This window comes from Pseudorca crassidens, chromosome 5, assembly GCF_039906515.1.
Source record: "Pseudorca crassidens isolate mPseCra1 chromosome 5, mPseCra1.hap1, whole genome shotgun sequence".
In the NCBI taxonomy this organism is placed as follows: Eukaryota; Metazoa; Chordata; class Mammalia; order Artiodactyla; family Delphinidae; genus Pseudorca; species Pseudorca crassidens.
The window spans coordinates 11,063,613-11,076,678 of NC_090300.1; the positions used below are offsets into that span (position 1 = coordinate 11,063,613).

Sequence of the window (13,066 nt, forward strand, 5' to 3'; positions counted from 1 at the left end):
TGCCTTGTGTGTGATGTGTCCTCCCTCACCATGAGACAAATGGGTCAGCTTGTGGCAGGAGTCACAAGTTAGGCATGTGGTGGTAGCCTCTGCCTCAGAAACGTCGACTGCTTTTTTGGCACTTTGTCTAATGGTGCGTGTATTGTCGTGTCTGCTACAAGGATGGATCCAGGCAGCGATGGTGCAAGCTGGGTGGTGCAGGCGCAATCCAAAGCTTGATTCCTGTCATCCACATCGGAGGATGGACCCTTATCCTGGGCATCTATGTGAATTACCTGGATGGTTCACTCAGCAGCCGTGATTTGTTTCCATAGTTTTCTTTTTTCTATTGGAGTACAGTTGATTTATAATATGGTAGTTTCAGTTGTACAGTAAAGTGAGTCAGTTATACATATACATATATCCACACTTTTTGTTTTAGATTCTTTCCCCATGTAGGTCATTACAGAGTATTGAGTAGAGCTCCCTGTGCTATACAGCAGGTTCTTATTATCTATTTTATATATAGTACTGTGTATATGTCAATCCCAATCTCCCAATTTATCCTCCCCCCCCCATTCCCTGGTAACCATAAGTTTGTTTTCTACATTCATGATGCTATTTCTGTTTTGTAAATAAGTTCATTTGTACCCCCTTCTTTTTTAGATCCACATATAAGCTATATCATATGATATTTGTCTTTCTGTGTCTGATTTATGTCACTCAGTATGACAATCTCTAGGTCCATCCATGTTGCTGCAAATGGCATTATTTTGTTCGTTTTTATTCCATTGTATATATGTACCACATCTTCTTTATCCATTCCTCTGTTGATCCATAGTTTTCTGTCTCAAAAAGAGGTGTCTTTAATCTTCCAATCTGTAGTGGTCTTTTTAAAAATTTTTTAAATTTTTAAATTTTTAATTTTCTATATTTTTGGCCATGCCGGGCGGCATGTGGGGTCTTAGTTCCCCAACCAGGGATCGAACCCATGCCCCCTGCACTGGAAGCATGGAGTCCTAACCACTGGACTACCAAGGAAGTCCCCAGTCTGTAGTTTTCCAAGTGGCAACCAAGCACGCAGGCCATTGGCAACAGTCCAAGAGTCAGTAAAAATATAACAGATTCATCAATGGCAGTATTGGCCGGAGCTGTGAGAATAAGCTTGAGTTCTGCCCACTGAGTAGAGTGACTATGCCCTTTTTTGGTCCTTAGCTCTTATTGAGGTTGAAAGCCACAGCAGACCAGTGAAGACCACTGGGTTTCAGGTTAGTGAACCAGGCCCAGTGGCTCTACGTGGTGAAATCATTATTCATAGAGACTTGCAGCTCAAAGGGGTCATGAGGGTTGAGGGGCCCCAAAGGTACTAGCATTCTCTCCACGTGGCTTCTCTTGATCATAAGTGCCTGAACATTCATAAGACAGGTATGGAAAGCATCAATATCAATTGACACATCCAGCAGTGGAAGCCACAGAAATAATAGATTGTTAACTTTCCTTCTCCACTTTGAACAAACCCTGCCCAAACGCCACCAGCTGATTCCTGACGTCTCTTCTTGCTGCACACTCAGTAGGGTGACGACTTTGGCACCCATAGCCAATGAAGCCGTAGTGGTTTCAGTCTCCACCCCCCTGAAGTTCCACAACATACTGGGACAGATACTTGTGGCCTGTGAGCCCCCTTGGGGACAAGGAGATCTTGTCCCATACCTAGTCCTGCTTAGAACAGTTGAGGTTGGGGTATGGGGGGAGGGAAACGTCAAGGCTGCAGAGGCAGAAGTGGCTCTGTACCCAGTGAATAAGAAGCATTTTCTTTCATTATCGCCACCATCTTTTTCAGATTTGGGGACCCTCGATTCAACAGCCCACCACCCCACCTTTGCTTTTCAGTTAGGGGTGTGGGGCTCGTAGTTTTGGTTGACTTGGGCTGGCAGCAGAGACTTGCATAAAGCAGTCTACTTTTTTTTTTTTTTTTTTTGTGGTACGCAGGCCTCTCACTGCTGTGGCCTCTCCCGTTGCAGAGCACAGGCTCCGGATGCACAGGCTCAGCGGCCATGGCTCACGGGCCCAGCCGCTCCGCGGCATGTGGGATCTTCCCGGACCAGGGCACGAACCTGTGTCCCCTGCATCGGCAGGCGGGCTCCCAACCACTGCGCCACCAGGGAAGCCCCATATAATATATTTTAAATTCTCATTCTTTTTCAACGTGAGGGTTAGGAACATTCTCCAGGCCTATGGGTCTGGCTGCAGGAATTTATCTAGAATTCACTGGGTCAGTTTCTTGTTCTCAAGGGGATTGCCTTCACCAGCGTTGTGAATCCAACCCTGGGCCTAGGAGCTGATTGTTGGTGAGTCATTTATGTTTTCCCTTGGGAGTTTAACTTTCTCGGGGAAATCTCTCTGAGAGGGCCAAAGCTCCCTTATAGCAGCTGGCACCCACTTTGAAAACACTGGGACCTTTCCCTGTCATCTCGGATGGATCTAAGTTTGGCTTGACGGGCCGCAGTAGGGCTGAGGGGTAAGACGCCCAGCTCTGGGCGTTCTTCCTTAACAAGCATTATGTGCTCCGGCCCGTCACCCTGCAAGTGAATCAGCCAGGTTCTGCCCAGAGTCTTTCTAAATTTCCCTCCTTTCACGCTCAGCGTAGGTGCTTCTGTCTTTAACTGTTGTCTGAAAGGGGTGGAAACTTCCCCTCCTCCCGCTTCCAGGATGAATCTGAGTGAATCCTGTTGTCCACGGGAAGCGTTAATATCCAGGGGCAGCTGCCTTTGAATCCACTCTCTGTGCTTGGCCTGCAGCCACTTCCCTAATTTCTTCTTTTCACCAGGCAATGTAGTGTAGGACAATCACTGCCCAGTTGACTTTTTAATTTTTTCCCACACCGTGCGGCATGTGGGATCTTAGTTCCCTGACCAGGAATTGAACCCAGGCCCTCGTGAGTGAAAGTGTGGAGTCCTAACCACTGGACCACCAGGGAAGTCCCTGACCGCCTACTTGGAACACCAACTTTGAAAGCATTGAAAATTGCAGAAAGCTGTCAAAAGTACACAACATTGGTCAAATGAAATGTCAAGCATGAATCATGCTTAGGCCTTCTCAACCCGAGTGTAAACAACATGATCTAAGGAGAAAGATATTGGGCTTCCCTGGTGGCGTAGTGGTTGAGAGTCCGCCTGCCGATGCAGGGGACACGGCTTTGTGCCCCGGTCCGGGAGGATCCCACATGCTGCGGAGCGGCTGGGCCTGTGAGCCATGGCCGCTGAGCCTGTGCGTCTGGAGCCTGTGCTCCGCAACGGGAGAGGCCAAAACAGCGAGAGGCCCGCATACCGCAAAAAAAAATAAAAAATAAAATAAAAATAAAATAATGAGAAAGATATTAAAATGAACAAAGGCTGTGAGCCACACTCCACTCCGAACAGGGTTAAAATTACCGGGCACATATCAGATGGACACAATGGGGACCAATCTCGCTTAGTATCTGACTCTCCTTATGTGAAAAATAGGACCGATTCTTTGAATTTATGTGATAGAGCTCTTTCTTTTTTTCTTAAAGGAAATAACAGATGTTGCCCACTCTGCTCGTGAAGACAATGCTCACGTCATCTTTTTTTGCTTCGTGTCTAACAGAAGGGAGATGGGGCCATAGATAAAGCTGAGCTTCGGGAAGCGTGTGACCAGGCCAGTTTGCACATAGATGAGAAGCTCCTGGACCAGCTGTTTGAATACTGTGATGTGGATAACGACGGGCTGATTAACTACCTTGAATTTGCAAATTTTCTTAACTGGAAAGATAAAACCCCCCTTAAGGAGTATGAAGAGAGGGTCATTATTAAAGGTATTTAATTTCTGAAGGCTTGCTAAATTCTTAAATGGACTTTAGTATTTTCTTTTTCTTAGGAGTTTGACTCTTGTCAACTTTAATATTATATATTTAAAGATATGCACATATACATATATTTGTTTTTATTTTTATGCATAGAATATCTGTGGAAGGTTAGGAAAGAATTTGATAACATTTATTATTTCCGGGGAGGGGACACTGGTTGCTGAGGGTCAAAGCGGCAGCGAGACTCACTTTTCAATCTATGTTTTTGTATCTTTTAAGTTTGGAACCGTGTGTTACTCATTCAAAAGAAAACAGTTACGAGCAAAACAATTTACACAGAAGCCCAAAATATGAAAGAGAGTTCCTCAGAAAGCTGTTTGAAAACCATTTTCTCAGAGAAATTAGCTCCCCTCCCCCAGGAAAAGTCAACTGTAAAATAGAATTTGATCTGTTAAATTTTTTAAGAAAAGGAAAAACATAATCTTTACTTTTATTCAAATATCTTTATGTTTACACATTATCTTCCTGCATCACTAACCATATATAGATATACATATATACATATGTGTGTGTGCATATGGAAATTTTTTTTATAAGCTTGTTCTTTGTTTTTAAAATTAATTAATTAATTTTATTTTTGGCTGTGTTGGGTCTTTGTTGCTGCATGTGGGCTTTCTCTAGTTGCAGTGAGCAAGGGCTACTCTTCGTAGCGGTGCACAGGCTTCTTATTGCGGTGGCTTCTCTTGTTGTGGAGCACAGACTCTAGGCGCATAGGCTTCAGTAGTTGTGGCACGCAGGCTCAGTAGTTGTGGCTCACGGGCTTAGTTGCTCTGCGGCATGTGGGATCTTCCCAGACCAGGGCTCGAACCTGTGTCCCCTGCATTGGCAGGCGTATTCTTAACCACTGTGCCACCAGGGAAGTCCATGTATGGAAATATTTTAAAATAGCTAAAATCACGGTGACTGTACCATTTTTATTTGGCTAAAAAAAAAAAAACTTAGCTCTCAAATTTCTATGGAATGAAGAGATACTTTTATGGTTTCTGTAAACTTCATTTTCAGTTCCCTTAAGCTGAGGTATTATGAATTACTAAGCCATTTCCTCACTTTTTAAAACTTAGGTTATTTCCAGATATTTTTAAAGTAATATGGGTGATGCTATAATGATTATCATCTCTCAGAAAGCTTTCTGTTTCGATCTCATTTCTTATGAATGTTATTTTTGTCCCAGAAGTAACTCTCTCTTTCATTTTGCTTTTTTAAATGATTGTACCAATTTGCAATTTTATCAGTCACGTTGGTGAGAAGGTTTTACTCCAATCTTGCTACCATTGAGTGTTATTTCAAACACTCTTGTGATTTAGTTGTTATATAATGATACCTCATTTGCTTTAATTTTCAAGTCTTGATTCTTACAGACGATTAACTTTTGAAAGATTGTCTACATGCTTATCTCCTCTTGGAATATCTCTCCTCTAAAACGTGAAGATACTCCTGTTTTCACTTTTATTCCTGCAAAGCCAGTACCACATTTGGGGCTTTTTTGACCACGGGAGCCCTTACCAGTTTCTGGGATGGCTTTTCTCTGCTGTCCACTAGGAAAGCAGGAGGATCTTCTCTACCTAATGAAGCTTTTTATAGAAAACAACTCTACCCTAGTTCTCTCAGAAATAAATAGAGGGTGACAGAGTATTTTCCTTCTTGGAACAACTCATGAAGCAGTGGGGGAAACAAAAGCCTGCTTTCAAACCAGGTGTTTCTTCTAATTGTTCCTGGTTGGGGGGGTCCTGACTTGAGCGCCATTTTCAACGGAGTTCTTGAGGTTTTCCTCTTCTTCTAAGACAGTGGCTGGTGGGTCAGTCAGAAGGGACTCGGGAATGTATTGCCAGGAATTTTCTTATATCAAGTTCCATCTTACTGTTGACGGCTGGAGAAAAGGGGGTGCTTCATTTAAGGCAGGGGTTTTCGAGCAGTTTTCTGAGAAACTATTTTTCGTACTTGGTCCAGATTTCTGCCTTTTGCGCCCACCCACTCGGGGGTGCAGGGACTGGGTCCAGAGGGTCTGGAACACTGGGCCCGACGCTTTCACTGCAGCGATTGGCAGGGGCTGAGTCGGGGGGTGCAGACTTTAGATGGGTCTGTCTTTTCTGGTTTGCCACCCCGATCGGGCACTGGGGCACTCTTCGCCGGTGTAACCGGTGCTGGGCCTTCCCTAGCACTTTGAGTTCCTCCAGCGCTCGAGAGACCACAGCGCCGCCTAGTGCTAGCTGTGTACTTAGCAGCTCCATGAAGAAGCTGTGTCAGGAATTTCCTCCTCAACTTCAGAACTGACTCAGCAAAGCAAATCTGCAAAAGAGAACAGAATCTTACAGGGTTTTCTCTTATACACTGATTGGAAGGGAGTTATTTATAGAATCGGTTCCTGCGCTCACAGCGAGCTCTCGTCGCCTCTCCAAATGTCACAGTGCATGGGGCTCCCTCCCTACCGCGATCAGGTATGTGTGGAATTTACAGCTCCAAATATTTCTTCTCCTGTCCCTCCCCAGGGCACAGTCTTAGGAACAACTCTGGTAATCCTGTAGTTCAAGTCAAATATGAAAATAGGCTCTAATTTTAAAAAAGAGGAAAGAAAAAAAAAGTTCTCCGTTTTCATTTGGTGTTTCAGATTTAAAAGCTTTATTTAGCATAAAATGAGTGCAGTGGTGAGCAGAAACATTAGACCTTGTTCAGATTTCCTGGTGTACGACCTTGGACTGAACTTGTGCTTCCACAGTGGCTACTGGTGTCAGAGGAGGGTCTACATCAGCTCAACCTCTGTTTCCACCAGCAAGAAGAGACTAAATGGGAAAACTCATCTTGTTACAGGGTGAGCACCAGGTAGTAACTTTGTCCTGTACTTTTTTTTCCCCCCTTTCCGTCTTTGCTTGAAGGTGGAAAACCAGATTGTGCAAACCCTGCTGAGGCTAATGTAGAAGAATCTGAACCAGCTCTCCTGATAAAGCCTGAAGATATTGTCTTGAAAGAGCCAGGGAGCTCAGAAAAGACTCTGCGGACACTTCTGAGGCCAAGCGATGAAGTTTCTAATCACTACAAGACCACTTCTTCGGAGATCAGTGCAGTTGTAGGCGCTGTTCCTTCTACTTGTGAGTATGTCACATTATTTGCTGAGTGTTAAAAGGATCAACAAACACAGAAGGGGAGTGTCCTTTGTCTGTCCTTGCATTGTCCCCCAGCCTCTATTAGACTCTAACTTTCTCAAAGCCCAGGACCTTTCATTCAGTTCTGTATTCTAAGCAACCAGGAAGGCTCGATAAATGTAGGCTGAATTGAACTAGTGTTCATGGTGACCCAAGTAAAATGACTCTCTCTGTATCAATGAAACTGAAACCATCATAGCTCAGAACCCGGAATGTTAGACCTCGTCGTAATTCAGACTTCACCAAGTGCTAGGAGACTTTTGAACCACGTGATTCTTAGCTACAAACAGATTTGCCTTCAAATATTTGATGAGCTCTTACAGAACGGTTCCTTACATCTTTATTCCCCGTCTGTTAGTCTGCTAGGGCTATCATAACAAATACCACAAACTGAATGGCTAAACAGCAGAAATTGATCATCTCATGATGGCTGCAAGTCCGAGGTCAAGGTGTTGGCAGGGTGGCGTCCTTCTGAGTGCCGTGAGGGAAAATCTGCTCCAGGCCCTATCCTGGATTCTGGGGGTTTGCCGGCAGTCTTTGGTGCTACTCAGCTTCTGCTGCACCAGCCTGATCTCTGCCTTCGTCTTCATCTGATGTTCTCCCGTGTGAGCATCTGTGTCCCAATGTCCCCTTTTTATAAGGACTCCAGTCATATTGGACCAAGGGTCCACCCTTCTCCCGTATAACCTCATCTTAATTAATTATTCCTGCAATGACCCTCTTTCCAAATAAGGTCACCTCCTGAGGTACTAAGGGTTAGGACTTTAACATAAAAGTCTGGGGAGGGTACAGTTCAACCCATAACTGCCCAGATCTCAATATCAAGCATGATGAATTTAGAAGACTCTTTTATATTGGTCAAGATCCCTTTTTTGGACTAAGGCCATGATTAAGGATTTACATGTTTTTCTCAACTGGATTTCATAGACATGCTTTACATTCCGTTGTGATGAGAGCTTGCTACTTGCTTTGGAATAGTGTTGCCCAATAGAAATACAATTGGTGTTGTATGTATTTTTTTTTTGTTTTAATTTATTATTTATTTTTGGCTGCGTTGGGGCTTCCTTGCTGCGTGCAGCCCTTCTCTAGTTGCGGCGAGCGGGGGCTACTCTTCGTTGGGGCGTGCGGGCTTCTCATTGCGGTGGCTTCTCTTGTTGCGGAGCACGGGCTCTAGGCGTGTGGGCTTCAGAGGTTGTGCCTCGCGGGCTCTAGAGCGCAGGCTCAGTAGTTGTGGTGCACGGGCTTAGTTGCTCCGCGGCATGCGGAATCTTCCCAGACCAGGGCTCGAACCTGTGTCCTCTGCATTGGCAGGTGGATTCTTAACCACTCCGCCACCAGGGAAGTCCTGGTGTCATCTGTATTTAAAAAATTTTAGTAGCCACATTAAGAAGAAGAAACAGGTGAAATTAACTTTAATAGTACATTGGGAATTCCCTGGCAGTCCAGTGGTTAGGGCTTGGTGCTTTCACTGCCGAGGCCCAGGTTCAATCCCTGGTCAGGGAACTAAGTTCCTGAATGCTGCGTGGCACAGACAAAATAAAAAACAAATTTTTTTAATAGTATATATATATATTTTATATACAATATGTATCTCCAAAGTACTATCATCTCAACAAGGAATCAATATAAAATGATTAATTAAATGTCTCACATTCTTGTTTTGGGTACGACATCTTTGAAATTGTGTATTTTACACTCAGAGCACAGCTCAGTTTGGACCAGTCACATTTCCAGTGCTCAGTAGGCGCATGGTTGGTGGCGGCTGTATTTAGAATGTCTGTTTTCCTCCCCCATCCATGTCCTAGGTTATCCCACCTACGGTGTTCCAACCATTCGGTCCGATATTCCCGCCCCCCGAATTCGCCGTATCAGTGACAGAACCAATTATGGTGAAGAGGGAAATGCCTATTCATTGCTGTATCCTACCATCTTTGGCCAGAAAGGATTGTTTGAAAGAGACTTCTTCAAGACCAGATCCAAAAAAGAGGTACAACATGTGATTTCAAAAGGGTTGAAAGAAAGGCCAACGACACACAGCGGTGGAAATGTTTATTTGCTTGAGCGTTTATATTACAAAAGTCATCAGGAGCACCCCATTCCCGCCCCCCCATTAGGATTCTTGAGGATAATGTTCAATTTTGTTGTGATATTTGGTACAATTCTTGAAGTAGAATTTACTCTATTAAGAAGCATTACACTCACGTCATATATTCACTGTGACCTATGTATAAAAAGAAAACTGTTTTCCTAAGATATTCAACACTATTCTTCGTTGAGTAAAAGCAAAGTGGCTCAATCCCTTCCTTGTGTAAGTACCCTTGTGGTCGTGGGTCTCCAAAACCAAAGAGTAAGTGTGAGGAGGGCCACTCTGCCATCCTTATGAGCTGCTATCTCAGACTATCTACAACAAGCACTGATTTAAAATGTTCTGTCCTGTTGCCACGTGTCAGCCCATTGTATCTTGTTTTTTCGCTTGGTAAACGTGGTCTTCATGGCCCAGGTGATTTTCTTCCTAGGTTTGTTATAAAGCAGGTGCAACCGGCTAGGCCAGAATAGCCATTGGGTTTCTGAGGGCCGAGGAGTAACGGCAAGTCTTGGTCAGAGCAGCCAGCCTGTCTAGATCTGTCATTGTGGAAAGCAGGCTGTGATCAAGGGAGCAATTGCTTCTCTGAGCTTTCAAATCCAGAGCTAGAAATGATGTGTACAGACGTGTGATGCTTTCTGGGACTGCACATGCAGGGTTGATGGCTTGCAAACTTGCAAACTTAGTAACAGATTCATTCCAATGATTTATTCCCACTGAGGTGGGGGGAGAGGAGGGGAGAAACTCAGAGGAAGATGCCTCCTGGCTGGTCCCAAAGAAGGAACCCAGGATCCACCACAGAAGGTTAGAGAAGAGACATTCGCAGACTGTGTTTTCTCTTCCCTCAGTCACTCTAAAGGGCCTATGAAATAGGGCTTCAGGGCCACCAAAAGAAATAAAAATCTCCTGCTTGTTTCCTGATGCCTAAAATTCTTTTAACTAGGAAGTCATCCTTTATCTCACAATTCTAGGTAGGAAGTAAGAACCCAGAGGCCTGCACATATACTATTCCAACTAAATGACATTCTAGAAAAGGCAAAACAATGGACAAAGTAGAAAGACTGATGGTTGCCAGAGGGTTGGAGAGAAAAAGGGACGGATGAATAGGTGTAGCACAGAGGATCTTTAGGGCCGTGAAACTATTTTGTATGATACCATAATGGTGGATACGTGTTATTATACATTTGTCAAAACCCATAGATTATGCAACACAGAGAGTGAACCCTCATGTGAACGATGGACTTTGGTTAACAATAATGTATCAATATTGGCTCATCAACTGTCACAAATATACCGCACTAATGCAAGATGTTACTAACAGGGGAAAAGAGGGGGCAAGTGATAGAGCATACGGGAACTCTAGATAATTTCTGCTCGATTTTTCTAGAAACCTAAAAATGCTCTAAAAAATAAAGTCTATTAAAAAAAAAAAAAAGAACCCAGAGACCTGGTTGGAGTAATAACGTCACCTTGAGAATAGATGGGTTTCCGTAAAAGTGTTAGCTAATCAATACACGAGGATGGAAAGCTGAAGGAGGGTAGGAATGTCTCCCGAAGAGTTGGGAAGGAAGCAGGGGAGAAGGGCTGGGATGCCCAAGAACACACCTCAGGGCTTCGCTCTGAAGGGACATATTTTTTTTTGGCTGCACCACATGGCATGCGGGATCTTAGTTCCCTGACCAGGGATCGAACCCTAACCCCCTACAGTGGAAGCGTGGAGTCTTAACCACTGGACCGCCAGGGAGGTCCCCGCAGGGACTTTCTTTACCTGTCACCGGGTGGAGGAAAATAGCAACTATGCGCGGGTGCTTCGAGGCGCTTCTGCTGTGTAAGTGCTGCCGCTGACAGCACTGCTCTCCTGAATTTCAAGTGTATTTGATTATATTGTTAATTTCCCACAAGGCGCATCATACCTAGGGGACCTTTTAATTGTTAAGATTTAGCTTAATAGAGGTATTCTGCAGGTCTTCTATTTCTTTGGCTTTCCTATTCACGGTCTAACCTTTCTTTCCATTTCCCTCTTTGCTTCCCTCCTGTATGCTTCATAGTAAATGTCTTCCTCTTTTAAATTTAGTTTCATTTTTTTTTTCAAATCTTTTCTTCCCTCTACTCATTCTAATATTTCTTCTCACTACTGGTTCTTATCTTTCCTTTCTTATATTTTCCCTGGGACATATAAAGCATGTTTCCCCCCTCCCTTTATCTCTTTTACTAATTATCACTGCAGAGAGATGATTAATAACCAAAGTTTGCTGGTTTTCAATATGCTCAGATTTTAGTCTGCTCACTCGCTCGCGCGTGCACTATCTCCCCGACATTTGCACACCCCCAGCTATAATTAAAGTTCACAACAGGCCAGTTAGAGACACTCCATAAATGTTCTTTATCTTTTGGCCACGTGGCTCGTGGGATCTTAGTTGCCTGACCAGGGATCGAACGTGTGCCCCCTGCAGTGGAAGCGCACTGGACCGCCAGGGAAGTCCCATAAATATTCTTATTTTAAAGAAGAGAAACTAATACGCAAGGGGTCTAGATAACATACATAAGAGGTGACTGGGACGGAAATCAAATCCAGCAAGTCTTCTATCTTTAACTCTTTTACCCTTTCTGCTTGAATTTGGCCACCTCCCTTTAAAATAAACAGAAACACTTGGAGTTGAAAGTAATTTTATATATTGGCTAGTAGAGTTGAACACGCTCATATTCACTCATATTAGCAAAATGATTCCTGAGCTGAAAGTCCTGGAATTTTAATATTGGCTTATTATACGTAATAAGCCCTCCTCCCCTACCACACACACACATCCTCACATCTTTTTTGGGGATAAATGTCCATAGTCTTAGATATTATAAAGATATTTTTAAAAATACAAACTGAAAAACACATAAATATTAGCCTGACTTTGAAAGTTTTTTTTTTCCCCTAGATTGCAGAGATATTATGTAACATTGGTGTCAAGCTTTCCGAGGATGAATTTGAAAATGTATGGAATCTTGCATCAAAAAAACATCACGGAGGACAAGTTTGTGTTGAGACTATCAGAACTGTTCTGAGTGAGTTACAGTACGCAGACTGGACCAAGTGCAAAACAGCCATGTGATCTTTGTGGCGTTCATTCATTTACACCAAAGAATTGTTAAATCCGTGTTCATCTAAAATGTTCAGTCCATTCTGGTTTTAGATATTATAATTCAGCAATCACTGTGGTAGGGCTTATATGCCTGGATGCGTTGCTAATAAATTAGATCTTGGACTTTAAACTTTATTTTCTTGTTTCCTATAAAGCACCAAAGAATTTGCCGAGCACTTGGAGTTAACCTTTAAGCTCACCAAAGGCATGGCCCAGAATGATGCTGGAAGTTTGTCATGTTTAGTATGCTTAAGAATGCTATGCATTTGAGTGGGTGGCCTGATATTCAAAGTCTGTTTTGTGATACCAGGGTCACAAAATTTTGACTTCAACATTTTGTTATTTTTCTCTTTAGGTGTCACTGTGACACAACTGAAGCTTAATGGGCTTTTAAGTCTCTGTCAGCATCTGAGGAAAACAGACTTAATTACAAGGAGCAGAATTTTGGGAATAAAAACTTGAGTTCCAACAACTACACGATGTCTGGTGGCTTTTCACATCCTTTTATGGCCAGAAAAGCATATTGTCCTTGGAGTATCTGTAGAGGACACAGCTGACCACACTGTTAGATGTAGCTTTAGAGAGTTACTGTTGCAGATTGTGCTGAATCATTCCCTCCCTCCTGCCTCGGCTCTTTCTTTTGTTTTGTTTTGCGGTACGCGGGCCTCTCACTGTTGTGGCCTCTCGCGTTGCGGAGCACAGGCTCCGGATGCACAGGCTCAGCGGCCATGGCTCACGGGCCCAGCCGCTCCGCGGCATGTGGGATCTTCCCGGACCGGGGCACGAACCCGTGTCCCCTGCATCGGCAGGCGGACTCTCAACCACTGTGCCACCAGGGAAGCCCTTGCCT

At 43.8% G+C, this 13,066-nt stretch overlaps 1 protein-coding gene across 1 annotated transcript in view; it reads left to right on the forward strand.

Moving 5' to 3' along the window:
• EFHB (EF-hand domain family member B) overlaps positions 1-12,382 on the forward strand; it is a 48,765-nt gene extending 36,383 nt beyond the window's left edge. The window contains exons 10-13 of the mRNA XM_067737192.1: positions 3,607-3,814; positions 6,736-6,948; positions 8,808-8,989; positions 12,013-12,382. Of these exons, the coding sequence (XP_067593293.1) occupies positions 3,607-3,814; positions 6,736-6,948; positions 8,808-8,989; positions 12,013-12,186 (777 nt within the window). The 3' untranslated portion in view covers positions 12,187-12,382. The remainder of the gene's footprint in view (positions 1-3,606; positions 3,815-6,735; positions 6,949-8,807; positions 8,990-12,012) is intronic.
• Positions 12,383-13,066: the final 684 nt, after the last annotated feature.